This window comes from Passer domesticus, chromosome 8 (genome assembly GCF_036417665.1).
Source record: "Passer domesticus isolate bPasDom1 chromosome 8, bPasDom1.hap1, whole genome shotgun sequence".
NCBI classification, from domain to species: Eukaryota; Metazoa; Chordata; class Aves; order Passeriformes; family Passeridae; genus Passer; species Passer domesticus.
The window spans coordinates 46,940,403-46,955,664 of NC_087481.1; the positions used below are offsets into that span (position 1 = coordinate 46,940,403).

General features: G+C 39.8%; 2 protein-coding genes across 5 annotated transcripts in view; one reads left to right on the plus strand and one right to left on the minus strand.

The window, feature by feature from the left end:
• The window catches only part of SLK (STE20 like kinase), a 49,375-nt gene extending 35,044 nt beyond the window's left edge, over nucleotides 1-14,331 (plus strand). For 2 of the 4 annotated variants that reach the window (XM_064431221.1, XM_064431220.1), the window contains exons 13-19: nucleotides 1,091-1,183; nucleotides 4,195-4,324; nucleotides 4,560-4,684; nucleotides 5,632-5,820; nucleotides 6,944-7,069; nucleotides 8,595-8,708; nucleotides 9,211-14,331. In XM_064431221.1, the coding sequence (XP_064287291.1) occupies nucleotides 1,091-1,183; nucleotides 4,195-4,324; nucleotides 4,560-4,684; nucleotides 5,632-5,820; nucleotides 6,944-7,069; nucleotides 8,595-8,708; nucleotides 9,211-9,357 (924 nt within the window). In that variant the 3' untranslated portion in view covers nucleotides 9,358-14,331. Of the gene's footprint in view, nucleotides 1-1,090; nucleotides 1,184-2,276; nucleotides 2,349-4,194; nucleotides 4,325-4,559; nucleotides 4,685-5,631; nucleotides 5,821-6,943; nucleotides 7,070-8,594; nucleotides 8,709-9,210 lie in introns of all 4 variants that reach the window. The other 2 variants (XM_064431222.1, XM_064431223.1) reach the window with 2 other exon arrangements.
• The window catches only part of COL17A1 (collagen type XVII alpha 1 chain), a 60,062-nt gene continuing 56,755 nt past the window's right edge, over nucleotides 11,956-15,262 (minus strand). The window contains exon 57 of the mRNA XM_064431224.1: nucleotides 11,956-15,248. Within this exon, the coding sequence (XP_064287294.1) occupies nucleotides 15,199-15,248 (50 nt within the window). The 3' untranslated portion in view covers nucleotides 11,956-15,198. The remainder of the gene's footprint in view (nucleotides 15,249-15,262) is intronic.

A 15,262-nucleotide genomic window follows, 5' to 3' on the forward strand; every position in this document is an offset into this window, starting at 1 on the left:
CTTCTTTTGCGGTACCTCTTGCATTTTGAGTCTCTCTCTGTTCACTGGTGATTGGGTCCTACGTGGGAAATTGGGAGAATTTTACATATTGCTCTGAGCTAAAAGCAGTTCTTTCATGGACATAGGAATAGCATGTGGTGATTTGGACTCTGTTTTCTGATGATGCTTCCACTATTAAACAAACAGGCATTTGTCTCTCAGTGCATAGTTTTGTGTTTAAAGCTTAAAAAGGCAAGGTACAGTTTGAAGGAAAATGCAGCTGCTGCTCTAAAACTACCTATGTAACATTGGAGTGTACAATGGTACATTTTTGTAATTCTGAAAAAACAAACTCATCAGCAAATTAACAGATTAATAGTCAGTTGATTTAGTCAGGTTATATTTAGAATCTTTCTGCTAATCTTGTCTAATTCACCGTGTACTGAAACACGTTCCATCCCAGCATATGTGTCATGAAAAGTTTCTTGAAAACACTCTTATTTATTGGTGGGTTTTGCTTTAAATTCTTCAGAACCAAACACAACCAAATAATGTTTTGTTTGCTTGTATGATTATTTTGAAGACATAAGCTGTGTAGATGTCATTTATGGTCAGAGACACTAATAATGGCATCTTGTAAATTCAGGTTAGAGACAGTATCAGAAATATCTGGTTTTCAATGGAAGTTTTGTTAAGCTTCCAACCATTTTTCACAGCTTTATGTGAGGTAACATACTCTGTAGTCCTTTTGCCATAGTGATTCAAGAAAATACCACTTTTGCAGGTGGTGGTTTTCTTAACTATTGACTCTGCTGGCAGCTGCATGGAAGCACAAGCAAGGCATTGCCGTTTCTGAGGGCATGGGCAGCATTTGCATGCAAAAAGCGCTGGCACGTCTCTCCTCTCTGCACTGCTGGCATGCATAAAGCACCTATTGTTCTTTCTCTTTTCATTAAGCTCTTTCACTAAACTAACATCCCTGCCACTGAAGTAATGCATGCTTCCCACTACCTCTAGTGCTTGACCTGCATGTCCCTATGTTCACAGTAGTGCTTGCTGTGGAGACAAAGTATTCTTTTTGCCACCTTCTGCATGCTTATATACACTGTAGGTTTTATGTGAAGTGGAGAAAGCACCAAAAGAGCTGAGAAAAGAGCTCATGAAACGCAAGAAAGAGGAGCTTGCACAAAGCCAGCATGCTCAGGTAACAACGGCAGCTTCAAGCTACTAAAATAAAAAAGGCAGCAGTATTCACACGGCTTGATGATTGCACTTCTTGTTGTTGTTGAGTGAATATGGAAGTTAACTCAAACTAACCCTACAAACTGCTCTCTTTCTTCAAGTAGTCCCATGTCACATCTTAGACTTAACTGGGTAGAAATGTAGGAGCGACTGTTGCCAGGTTTGTACTGTCAAGTGTAGGATTTTGTGTGCTCTACTGAAAAAGAATGGTATTTTTCTACAGCAGGTTTATTTACAGTGCTTTTACAAGTGGTAAGTACTCCATGGGTCTTTCAAGTTTTAAAGGTTATAGTCAGGAGGAAGTTTTCAACTACACAAGTGCAGAGGAGGAAAATGTATCTAATATGTAAGCATGAGACATCTTGTTTATAGGAGCAGAACAAATTAGGTAAAATGTTATTTAAATGTCAAAGTGTAGGTGTGTAGAAACTTTACAAAACATCATCTGTGATTTCATGCCTTCAGACTTGCTGCTTTTCTATGACCCAGCTATGAAGAGGGCTAGTATTTCAGAAAAATACTGGCTTTGTGATAGCCACAGCTTGTACAGAGTGAATTTGAACCACAGCAGAGCAGGTTTAGATTGAGTAACTTAAAGATTAAATGTTTATGTGAGTGACCTAGTAGAAAATAATAGCAACTTTATTCCATTATGTGTTTAATTTAAGAGGGGATTTCCCAGGATAGAAGGTGATTGAGTTGCAGCACTTTCCCCACACCAAAGATACCTGTCTTTAAACTTTTTAAGGAAACAAAAATCTAATTTTTCATAGTGCTTGTAGAGACATGGTTAATTTCCTTTGCTGCTTTCAATTTCTTGAAGAGAGGTGAAAGAAGAGTTTAAATGTGAAATATCCTTGGAACGACAAGTGCTAAAACAACGTGCAGCTGCTTAGTTTTAGAATATCTAGAACTTCCATCAGCATCTACTTGTGTGATTAACCTTGACATTTCAAATGCTTATTACTAACGTACAGCAGATCTCATTTCTTCCCTTTTTTAAGAATAGAAATGTTTCACTGTATTGTGACACAGAATTACATTGTGTCCCACAGGGTGTTGCTCAGGTTATGATTCAGTCTTTTCAGTTGTCTTCATGTACGCTTTTCAACGCACAAATGCAGGATGTAAGTCTTAAAATGCAACACAGTGCAAGTTTATCTTCCTAATTTTCCAGATGTGTGTTTTTTCTCTTCTGCTCATATGTGCTGATCAATATCACTGCTGTCTCCAAACTGGTTAGCACCAATTTAGACCATTGTGCACTATCCATTGTCAAAAGTTCCAAAAGACAGTAGTTACTCAGTCTGAGCAAGACACTGAGGGTTCGCACATGCAACATGATACTTGTTCAGCACATGTGAGAAACATTGTGTGACTTGTATTCTGTGTGTGCAGTGAAACCATGTATTTTAAAGATGTTTATTTTAAGATACCTACTGGGCATAACCAAGTGGTACTTTGAAAAAGGTTGGCTGCCTTGCACTGTCTGCCTTTAAACCACCCAATACATTCTTCAGTAAAGTGAGTGACATTTATTTTATGTGATACTTGAGTAGATGTGAGAAGTAGAAAGGCCAGTCTATTTCCTGAGATTGCCTTGTTTATCTTACAGCACTAGCAGGTATAAAACTTCATCAGAGTTACTCTGTAAAGAGCAGCAATGATATTTAAATGATTAAATGTGTAAAACTCAAGCATGATCAGTTTTTGACCATGACTACACTAGAACAGCTTTCCCCACTCCCTCCAAATCAAAAATCTCCCAGCAGATTAAACACTGTGTTAATTATGTGTCTGCATCCTCAGAATATTCAACTTGTAGTAGTATTTTTAACCTTTTTAGGTATAAAGGGAAAAAACAGGATTTTTTTTGTCCCCCTATAAATTCGGTTAGGTGTGTCTGACTTAATTTACAGACATCACCTTCCAGTTCTTTTTGTACCCTGAAGTCTGTTACTGTCAGCTTAATTCACCTCTGGTTTTATGTTACCTGTCTCAGTAAGAGACATGAAAGCCTCACCTATGAATAACTTTATGTGGAGATCAAAACCAGGATTTTTCTGGTCAAAATAAAAAATATTTTTAATGAACATTTAATTCCATTTGTTATGGACTTGAGCAGCCCACCTTGACTCTGACAAGACCCTGCCATTGTCCTTTCTTTTGGCCTTGATACCATGCTAGAAGCATCTGATTCAGTTTCTTGTTTTAAGGCAGGTGTGAGTGTGTGTGTGTGTGCATGCTTGCATGCTCATAGCTGTGGTTTTTAATAGTGGCAAAGAAGAAAGGCAGCAGGAGGTCTTGGGGTGTGGGAGGGCAACTCAGTGCTGTCTGCTTTTCATGATGGGATGTAACAGTGATAGCCCTGGAAAATGGGAAGATGCAGGTGATAAATCCCTTTGTGAGGAGCCAGCTCAGCTCAGGTGTGAGCAGGTGACACCCCAGCAGAACCATGGGGTTTCTACACGGTGGTCCTGCAGAACTCCCAGCCTCAACAGCCCTGCCCTAAGGACAAGACGAACCACACAGATCTGAAACCCAGCTGTGTAAATAAATAGGCTTTAGCTAATCACCCAAAGCAGAATAACCATACATACCTTTATTTCCTTACATATATGAATAATTAACCCTTTGTAGAATGAGATCAACTTTAGATTGAGTACTGTCTTTGCTAGCTCTGAACCTGCAACTTGTTCTGAGGAGAGACAGGAGATGGAATGAGTTGCAGGTGACTGGATAGACTGTTAGCTTTGGTCTTATTTCTGAACGTATTATTGAAACATGAATATGCTCTTACCTACACAGAAAATACAAAAGATGGATAATTTGATAGCCAAGTCACACTAGCTCAAATTTTCATAGCTGTATTTGTTTTCATATATAGCTAATGCTGAGAGAACTGGGAGTTTCATTAACATGTAATGTGGTTGGAAGAACCCAGTTTAATTTACTTCTATTGGTTCTTACCAGGAGCAGGAGTTCGTGCAGAAACAGCAACAAGAACTGGATGCATCTCTGAAGAAAATAATTCAGCAGCAGAAGACAGAACTGGCCACTATTGAACGAGATTGCCTCAACAACAAACAGCAGCTCATGAGAGGTACCCAGCACCAGGCTCTGCCTTGGAAACAGGCACTGGTGTTTAGTAAAACAATGGTCTTTATTCACTTTATGAAATCAAAAATCTTCATGACCAATCTAGAACTGTAACAACAACATTTTCTATGAAACAGCATTGTTTTTAAAATGCACTTATACATCTGAACACACACCAGGAGGTTGGGAAGTACGGGATAGGATTGCAATTCCTGAACCAGCCTTTCTGTTCTTTCCAGCTCGTGAAGCTGCATTCTGGGAGCTGGAGGAGCGGCACCTACAGGAGAAACACCAACTCCTCAAGCAGCAGCTCAAGGATCAGTATTTCATGCAGAGGCACCAGCTGCTTAAGAGGCATGAAAAAGTTAGTGTTGACTTTGGCACTTTCTTCTGTGTATTATAATATCCATTTTTTTATCAAGCAGTCTTAAGATCTCTTCTGGTGCCGTATGTTTGCACAGGCAAGACCCAGACAAGTATTTTGAAGATGTTATGTGCTCTATTGAAATTAAAAAAAATCTCACTCACCTTACTCGAATACCATAGTAACATATAGAAGTATAAATTCTTATATTTTCCCTTTTGATTCTTTAAAAAAAAAAAGAACACCAACCAACCACAACATCAGTCTTTTACTATAAAAAATACCAAATTCTGTTTATCCACCAAAACCAATTTTGATTTGTGTTTGAACAAATCTGTTCAGAAGTAAATAACTGTGGAATTAAATGAGCAGAATGAACTGGATTAGCTTTTGAGCAAGTAGCTGGCAACTGTCTCTTTATAGCGAAATCCTTATTTTCCACAAGGCATTTTGGTTTTTATAGAATACACCAAAGAAAACAGTTCAATTTCTGAAACTGTAAACCAGTAGGGAGGTGTTTGAGGATCTCTTGATGATCAGAGCATGAGCAGCCTCCACTGCAGGCTTGTTCTGTCCACTCTGGTTTATCCCATGTGGGCTGTTGCTTTCTCCAGCTTTTTAAAGCAAACTGCACCTCCATAGCTGTAGCCCAGGTGAGTTACACAAAAATTAGTTTCTCCTTCTGAATAACAGGCTTTGTAAAAGGCAGAGTTGAGTAAGCACTGGTAAAATATATGTGTATTTACATTTATTAGAGAATTTTCTTTGGGTTGGGCAAGATCCAGAGCTCTCTGCAAGAACTCCCTCCTCCCCACTGTTACTCCTGGGGCTGGGAATGGTTTCTGCTGAGAGGCACTGACGCACACCAGGGACTTATTAATGAAAGAGATGTACACTGTATAACATCACAGCTACTGTGTAATATTTCCACATGGTTAACATTTCAGGAAACAGAACAAATGCAGAGGTATAATCAACGCCTTATAGAGGAGTTAAAGAACAAGCAAACTCAGGAAAGAGCCAGACTGCCTAAAATCCAGCGAAGTGAAGCAAAGACTCGGATGGCCATGTTTAAGAAAAGTTTAAGAATCAATTCATTTGCCTCTCCAGACCAAGATCGTGAAAAAATTAAGCAGGTAATTAATACATTAATATTTAATAGTTTTAATGGCGTAAATGCCAAATGTGCTGTAAATGTGAGGATGAAATAGAGTGCACTCTCACAAGCTCTCAGCTGGTACCAAACTGGGCTGATGCACAGGATGGGGTGAGAGGAAATCATCCTTCCCTGTGGTGAGCCCCTTCTGAAGTTCTGGGTCCAGTCCTGGGCTTCCCAGTACAAGTCAGACACGGATTCATTGGAGTGAGTCGTGCAAAGGGCCTTGAAGATGGCTGAGAGACTGTCACATGAGGAGTCACCTGGGGTACCTGGGATGCTGCAGCCTGCAGGAGAATAGGCTCAGCAGGGTCTTATCCATGTCTATAAGTACCCAACAGAGGGAGCAAAGAAGGTGGACCCAGACTTTTCTCAGTGATGCTAAGTGACAGGATGAGAGGCAGCAGCCACATTGAAAGACAGAAAATGTAACTTCAAGATGACAAAAAAATTTTTGTAGTGGTAAGATGGTCAAACACTGGAGCAGGTTGAACAGGACACAGTCCTGCACAGCCTCCTCTTGGTGACCTTGCTTTGAGTAGAGAGGTTGATCTTTGCAGGTCCTTCCAACCTCAACTGTTCTGTGATTCTGTGAAATATTTTTAAGGGTTCTTGATTTTTGTGAGCTTTTGAACTAAAGCTGTAGGTATTCACTCATTCTTTAAAAGGGAATGCTGTGCAGAGGTTGAGAGGTTTGCTTTCCAATGCATCACAGTTGCAAATCATGGTTTCATATGGTGAGCACTGAAGGATGACAAATGTGGAAAATGTGGTTTCCTGTAGCTGTTTAACTGCAGCTTAAACCAATGCTTGCAGCTGCACTGCTGTGTCACAGCTTCAGAGGGAGGTACTTTCAGGAATCTGGAAGTGAAATGGGCTGCGTTTTAAGGAAAAATCAGAGTGCAGACAGAAAAATGGAATTAAAACTGTAGGGAATATCCTTTGTAAGAATTTAAAAAGAAAAAATAGAGAAAATTTCTGCTTAAATCTTCTAGAACTGTTATTCTCATTATTTGTTCATTCTATTAGATGAAGTTCTTTGACTCATTCAAACTGTTTTATTCAGAGGCACAATAGAAATAATCTCTTATTTTTAATTTTAGTTTGCTGTTCAAGAAGAAAAGAGGCAGAAGAATGAGAGACTGGCGCAGCATCAGAAACATGAAAACCAAATGCGGGACCTTCAGTTGCAGTGTGAAGCAAACATCAGGGAACTGCATCAGTTACAGGTTAAAAATAGATGATGTTAAATGACCATTCAGTAAGAAGACTTAAGTTAATACCAGATGCAGGCAAAGCAGAAACGCCTTTCCTTAATTTTTACTGTATAGTTTTTTTAGCTTTGTTTTCAAAGGCCTGTAGTGCACTGCTTTGCCAGAATCATATATTCCCATCAATTATGAGGAATCATTTTAAATGAAGAAGAGTATGAACCAGAAGCAGATGATCACTTCTGGAATATCTGTAAAGTTCCCAGGGCTATTTTCTGTGGGCAGCATTTCCTTTTAACTTGATTTTGCTGGAGTGTCATTAATCAGAACAGAGGTAGGCAGCACCAGGCATTACCCACGAGAAGTTTGCAGCAATACAGGAATGAGGAGGTTTCTACCAAGTACTGCCACTTGCATGTGAGCTTCTGGAAGGTACTTAGAAGGAATTCTCTTGTGATAAGGAGCTCTGATTTGTCTCTTTTGGTATGCATTTTGTAAAAGTTTCTGCTGGATACCAGGGGCCAGATCTCCTTTTCTGTTAAATCAGCTTTTCCCAGTTTCAGGGCCACAAGGCAGTTTTGAAGCATTAAATGATCACCTGCTGATAACCTTTGCTTAGAGAAATCATGCAAGGACCAATGAAGCTCATTCTACTCTATTAACTTTCTTGCGTCCTGCAGAAACAGTCCCTGGCTGTGCCACTAATATGCCCCAGTAAATCCCCAAGTACCGTGGGAGCCTTGTGAGAATTTCAGCTCCAGTAAAATGGAGCAGATTAGGGCTGCTCTGAGCTTGACAAGCAAAACTGATCCTTTGCTGCACTCAGGTCTAGCCAAGTGCTTGTTGTTTGTGTTGCTGTGGTTCTGTAGTCTGCATCAGACGCATCTGGGACTGGAACCCTAGAAACACAACCATTGCCAACTGCTCTTAAAAAAGTGCAGAGACTTGAAGCCAAATAATTGATTTTTTTTTTCTTGTCGTGCTTCAAAAGTCCTCTGAAAGTGAGGCAGATGCCTGGGTACCTTACTGAGAGAAATGTGAAGTTGAGGTGTGAGCCTTTTCATAGTGCAATTTTGAAGCTGCTTCTGCAACCACCTTTGTCTCTTCTCTAAGCTCCATTTGTTTGTCTCAGCTCTTGGCACCAAGAGTTGAAATATTTCCAAAAAACCAGCTTCCTTTTTAATGTAATTGGTTTTAATAAATTATACAGACTGTCTTTAAAAAGCAAAGCAGAACTGCTGTGTGACCTTGAGAAGCATCATTAGGCAGTGAAACACAGTTTTGAGTAACACTCTCAGCAGCTGCCTTAATGATGCTCAGCAGTGTATTTGGATTTACGAGTGTTTCTTATCTCAGTTGGCTCCGATGGAAAGATCAGCTTTTGAAAACACAGCCTTGTAACATACTTTCATCTTGTAATTATTCACGTCACTATTTACACAGAATAAGCTAATTAGAAAGAATTAGGACAACATATGTCACTGTACAAATGTTGAGTTGCCTAATCTGAATTAGTTTTACATGAGGATTATCTTGTTTTAAGAATGAAAAATGCCATCTACTGGTTGAGCATGAGACTCAGAAGCTAAAAGAGCTGGATGAAGAGCACAGTCAAGAGCTGAAGGAATGGAGAGAGAAATTGAGACCAAGAAAAAAGGTAAATGGGAGCAGTTCATTAATCAAGAAATTACCAAGGGTTTGATCTAGAAAATACAGACAGTACAAAAGTATTGCAGAGGAGGAGAGTCAAGCTGCTGTACAAAGCTGTTGCAGTTCACTGTGTAATAAAAGATGTTTAAAAATTGCATAAGCTGAGCAAGGGGCAGGTGCACCAAAACAGGCTGGTTGTTACCAGCCTCTTTGCAGGGCTCCCACCTGCAGCACATGTGTGCAGGTTTGCACAGAAAACTTAGCTGGAGGTAAATCTGAGGGTAGGAATTCATTCTTAAAAGCCAGTAGGTTACTACAAAAATTGAGTGGTATATAGCAGACATATAGCTGGTGGTGGAGGTTGGTCTTGGGGGGATTATTTTATTTTAAAAGGGAATGTAGTAGAGTTTCACACAGTTCAGAGATCAATCAGAAAAAAATGTCTCCATAATAATGGGTTTCTTGTACTTTGTCTTGTTAATCCTGTGACAATCTGATTTTGGTTTTAGATGCTGGAAGAAGAATTTGCCAGAAAACTGCAGGAACAGGAAGTTTTCTTTAAAATGACTGGAGAATCTGAATGCCTTAATCCTTCAGCACAAAGCCGGATTTCCAAATTCTACCCAATCCCCAGTCTTCACTCCACTGGGTCATAACTCTGGGAACTTCTGTAGGTCTTTTGGTGTTTGGAATTTTCCCTCTTTACGGTCTAACCCGACTTACCCGCGGCGAATGAACATCGGGGACCTCACGTGTCTTGTTTTCAGTGGAGACAATCAGTGTCAGGAGCGGTTTCTTCACTCCCCTGAACAGAAGAAACAAACCGAGTGTTGGTGTACAGTGGTATTGTTACGTCCTTCAGATGTTTCAAGACTAAGTGGGCTTTTTATCCCAGTCTCTAAAAGTACGTTACCTACGGTTTTGACTTTAAGCCTGAAATATTAATTATGCTCTTTCTCATCATAAAAAAATGGTTTCTCATCTGAACATTTAAATGGTGTAATATTAGTTCTGCTACTGTGTTTTTAAGCATCAGATTTCTCCAAGACAGAATTCCACATTTGAAACTGCCATGAGAGGTTTGAAATTTTATAATGTGAGCAGTGTCTTTGTGGCAAGGACTGAAACTAATTACTAAGAACATGCCAGTAATCAGAAAAAACAAACCCTTATGTTTAAACGCAATTGGCAAAAACAAAAGCCTTTGCAACTTCTTTCGAAAGAGACCTCTGGCATAAATTAAACTGAGCTGATCTCCATGACATGTTTTGTCCATTAGTTCCATAATGAAATGGGGTGCTAGTTTAATTAACACAGTGCCTGAAACACTTAGATATGCTGATCCTGGCAACAGGATACTGTTTTGTCATTTAAAAACACAAAACTCCTTAGTGTTGCTGTTACTGTACAAAACAAGATTTCTTGCTGCTACTGCCATTTTTGTTGTAAATCCTCACCCTAAAATATTTTGCACTAAAATATGTAAAGGTGAAAGAAATGCTAACTTTAAAATGCACAGTTTATTATTTTCTTTAGCTATTACATACAGGTGGTTAGTTCTACAAATTGAAAAACTGTAGAATGTATTTTTTAGAAAGCGGTGTGCAAAATGCACGTGGTTTCTCTAACTGTACCTGGAATGGGTAGAGCCATTGTTCTGTTCTTACCAAAGTCTGTTCATTTGAACTCCATCACAGAAGTGGAGGTGGATGGTCATATTTATAAATAACCATGGCTAAAGTCTGATTTCACTAGAAGTGTTAGTTTGCTTTTTTTTATTATTATTATTTTAAGGAAAGATTTAAGTTAAATATACAAACTCCTTTATGAAGCTGGGTGTTTTGCTTTTGTGTTGCCACCTACTAACATAGGCAGGTTTTATTTTTTGAGTTCCTAGATGTACCATAAGTTATTTGCCTGACTGATCTGTAGTGGGAAATCTGAACTGTGTCTCCTATAGCGGGGTAGGGAAATACAGCTGTATTAGGTCACTTTTGCTGCACTCCTTTTGGTGGATAGAGGTTGAGTCATATCAAGACAGTGTTACAAGCTGTACTTGGGTATGTTGGAGCTCTATTTGTAAAATAGTATTTGCTTCTGTCTTTTGAGGCCTGACTTACTCTGATATCTTTGGGCATCAACTGCACCCGTTTTGTTTGCTTGCTTTGACCGTGCAACTGGTGCCCATTCCATGGCGTTCATTTCATGGGAGCAGTGTTGCTGCATGGCAATGAACTCAGAAATTAACATAGGACTTTAATCTGCTGTGGTTGAAACCTTGGATGCTGAAATCCTTGGATGTTGAACCAGTATCTTCTCAATGAAGACAGCACAGTAAAAAGAAAATTGGAAAATGCATGTTTTAATTTAAATTTTGTAACTTTTTGATAGCATAATTACTTTAATAGTTAGCCTTAATTTCTGGCATTTATTATTTTAAATGTGTATTGTGTACTGTTGTAAATTCACACACCATATCTCTAGAATGTTCTTTGTTGCTAAATGCAAAGTTTTTTGAATTGTTGTTTAGTAGGGAGAAACAAGTCTTTGAAGACCTTTTGCTTTTTAAGCTCCACCTTCATAAATTGACTGTTACTAAAATAACATTAAATAATCCTAATCTCTATTTAACAGAATTTGTTTGCAATTTCATATGAAGCAGGCTCAGTGCTTTACCTGGGGAGTAGGCAGGGCAGGCAGATTTCCTCTTCTGGATTATGTCTACATTCATGCCCATTAAATCCTCACAGGGAAATGTAATAATCTTCTCCTTACATTTTTGGTAGTTTCAGTGATACATTGCTAATGTGTATTGGCACTCTGTTTACCTCCGTCTGAATCTCTTACATCTTTTATTTGAAGATCCTTTTCACACAGGTGTTGCAATCTGATCTCATTGTAAATTGCACAAATAACTGTAACTGAGCTCTGGGATGAAGGGAGGGATCACGTGTGGCAATGGAAGCCTTGCTCAGGTCTCCAGGTGGGGAGCCCTGTGAAGCACTTGCAGCCTTGTGAACTGGGCTGAGAATTGATACCAAGCACAAAAATATGTTTACTGAGTGATAACAAGAACTAGCATGGGTACTTACACATGTAGACTGATAAAATTGGGTTTAAGTGTTGCAGAATGTGATAGAGGTGTTACAGTATTGTATCAGTGTCAGAAAATTCAATTCAAATTTAATTTAGTCTCACATAGGCCTAAAAGACACCTCCTGAGATGCGAAATCCAATCTTGGTACTATCTCACGTCAGCTCCCTAATGAATGTTAGCAGCTCCATCTCCAGGGTGGTAAAGCGTGTTTTCTGCAGCCAAAACAACGTACTTATTTACAAATTCTTACTGTTTGGCAGATCTCATTGTCCCCACATGCTCCTCCAAAGCTAACCACAAATCAGTATTTGCTCACCACTGGGTTTTACTACATTGTAAATTCTGTCCACAGGAAAATGAGAAAAGGCAATAAACCCCTGGATTGCAGTGCTGTGTGTGGGTTGTCCTCCGGTGTTTACAACTGATCCTCTCAGAAGACTTGCTTGCAAGGGCCTTAGCCTCACACCATGTGCTTCCCAAGCTCTGAAAGTGCATTTTGGTACTGCTTAAGGCATCCAGGGAGATCGGGGGCTGAAGGTCTTCAGGTGCACCTACTACTTGTTTTTAGGAGATTCTGGCTGAGGAGGGGTTACCAACCCAGCAGAAAATGGGCTGTGGCAGCACTTGATCTTCTGAAGTTCCAGGGGAACTTTCCTGCTTACTTTATGAAGAAATACTCCAGCATTTGATCCTCTCTGATCCCCATAAATAACATTTTCCTTCTCCAAGCACTCTGCTGTCGCTGGTGTATACATGAGAACTATATACAGCATGTAAAGATACAATACTGAAGTGGTTATTCATATGGTTGCTTATGGAGGTCCTGATTTATAAACACCTTCTGAAGGATAACCTTTATTTGAATTGGCACCTGAATTCAAATTCCCTGCTGGCTGCATTGTCCTGACCATCAGCATTCAATCAGAGTGATTTTTCACATCACATTAAAAACTGATGTTCAGTCTGAGCTGCATCCTTTTTTCCAGGTAATCTTTTAAGCTAATATTCTTTTAAAATTGCATTCCCAGGTACTCAATATCTGATCTGTCATACAGTTAAAGAAATCATTCTTCTGTCCCAGAGGACTTTATGGTAACTCTATTCTACTGAATTATTATCCTTAAAAATTGGAAACATGGCACCTTAACTAGGACAGAGCTAAGCAAAGCAGCAATGAAACAGTTTTTGTCACACCATGTCTACTGTGACAGCAGTGTCACATAGGAAGTTTAAGCTGATTCTCCAATTGAAATAGTATCTGCCTTGCAAATATTTCAAGCTTGCTTTGGTATAGGAAAGATTCAAATAGGTGGTTTAACTTCAGGCACTTGAGTCCACTTTTAGGTAGCCTGATTTTCAGAGCTGTTGTGCAGCTGTAGCTCCCAGGACCTCAGAAATACTTCACTGCTGAAAACTGAAATGTACAAATAAGCTTGGTGCTAGTTGCTTCCACTGATCTACTGCTTTTTGGTTCATCTGCTATGGGGAAGAGGGGCAAGTTGGATGACAGTGACTGTCTGGTTGTTGGAGAAAAGGGCAGGGGGGAGCGTTTAGGGCCATCACTGTGTCGATAAGTTTTATGTTAGGATTTACACTCTCATCATTTTACATAAAAATCTGTAGTTCTCGATCTCTGAAACTTCCTTGCATTGATGTGTCCATGCAAATTTCCCATTCTCAGGCTATTTCAGTCATCTTCATAGCAGCTGAAGTTAAGGTGAGAGAGAATTAATCTTCCTTGTTTACATGCAAGCCAAGGCCAAGGTGTCCCATCATTTCTCAGTCTTGCAAAAGATGAGAACAGATAAAGGGAAGAAGACAAAGGAAATTAACAGTGTTTCTTTTATAGAAATTTTACTTGTTCTGCATCTCTTTTCTCCAGCTCAGTTGTCATGCTTTGTTTATTGTAGCTCCTTTGCACATCTGTTGTCTGGGCAGTCAGTGGTGCCAGAGGAAAACCCCTTAAGCAAAAAACATGCTCATGCCCAACCCATGAGAAAGGGCTCGTGTGCTTTCCCTGTACTGAAAGTAGACGGGAGTGGCTGAGTCCAGGGTTACCCTGATTTAACAAAGTCTTCCACACTTACAATTAGGTGGTAAAGCTTCTCTGGTAATGAGAATCAGTCCTAAAATGGTGGAAAGAACAGAAACTAGGAAGGGACATGGAGTGGCATCTAATGTACTGTCACCCTATTTTCTGTCAGGAAGCCAAGCAGAGCAGGAGCATCCTGTGACAAAACACGCGCCTGAGGCACCGCCAGCCTCGAGCTCTCCCAGTGGTTTGTTGAATGTTTTGTATTATCTGCAAACCAAGTTATTTTTGCCTTACAGAAAGCAACCAAAAATCATGAGATGGATGAATAATTGGCTAAGGGTCTCTGTACAGCTTGTGGAAGTGAACTTGCAGTAGCAGCCATACAACAGTTTTGGGAGATTTTTTTTGTCTTGTTTTTCAAAGTAATTTGATTTCATGGCTTTCTGTAGAATATTGTAATAATTCTGCTGTAAATACAATAAAATCACAGTTTGCTGAGATCGTCTGAGTTTTGTTGATGGAAAACTTGCATGAAATACAAGTGATTTGTACAGGTGTTTGAGGGAAGGGGATGATTTACAATGTGTAAAACAACTGAGTATAAAGTATTTAATGTTGTGCCATTGTATTTACCATTGTACCTCAGACCCATCTCAGGTGCCTCACCCTGCCCACACCAACCTGCAAGCACAGAACAGCCATCCTCAATAGTTCAGGGATGGGGTTAAAAACACACTTTAATTGGGCTGTTTACATTAAAGATTATTTTTCACCAGTGTTTAAAAAAACAGAAAAAAATATAAAAATACTTTTAAGAGATAAACAAATTACGTTTAAAAGTGCTTTGGTTTGGCCCCATGTGTGTCCTGTCTCGCTGTGCTGCTATAAACGGGCTCCACTTGGGGTTGGCAGAGCTTGTGGAGAGGGAATCCCAGGGTGGAGCAAGACCAAGGTCTTTCACAGGACCTTGTGGGCTGCATCTGATCCCTGACAAACTGTACGTTTGGTAGGGATGGGATTGTTTTCTTTTTTCTGCATAGTTGGCTAGTTGTTAAAAAACTCAGGTTTTTACATATCTGGGAGTAGTACAAGAAACCTGGACTAGGTAAGACAGGAAGCCCTTGTCATCCCAAGGACATCAGCCTGGGAGCTCAGGGGCATGAAGCCAAACATCAGTAAAAGGAGCAAACACCCACACTAGGGCCATGCTGGACACACACAAGAGACATTCAGATCTGAACTATCAACTCTAAGGGGTCAGCTGAGCAGTGAGGATGTTTTAGCATTAAGGCAGTGAAGACTCAGGCTAATTTTCTACAGGCTGCTGGGAATGTTGCCCTGTGCAAAACTGAGCTACCTCTTTCCTTAAACACCAGCAGCTCTTCTTTTTCTTCTGCCAACATAAAGTTGTTCACCTGGGGACCAGAAA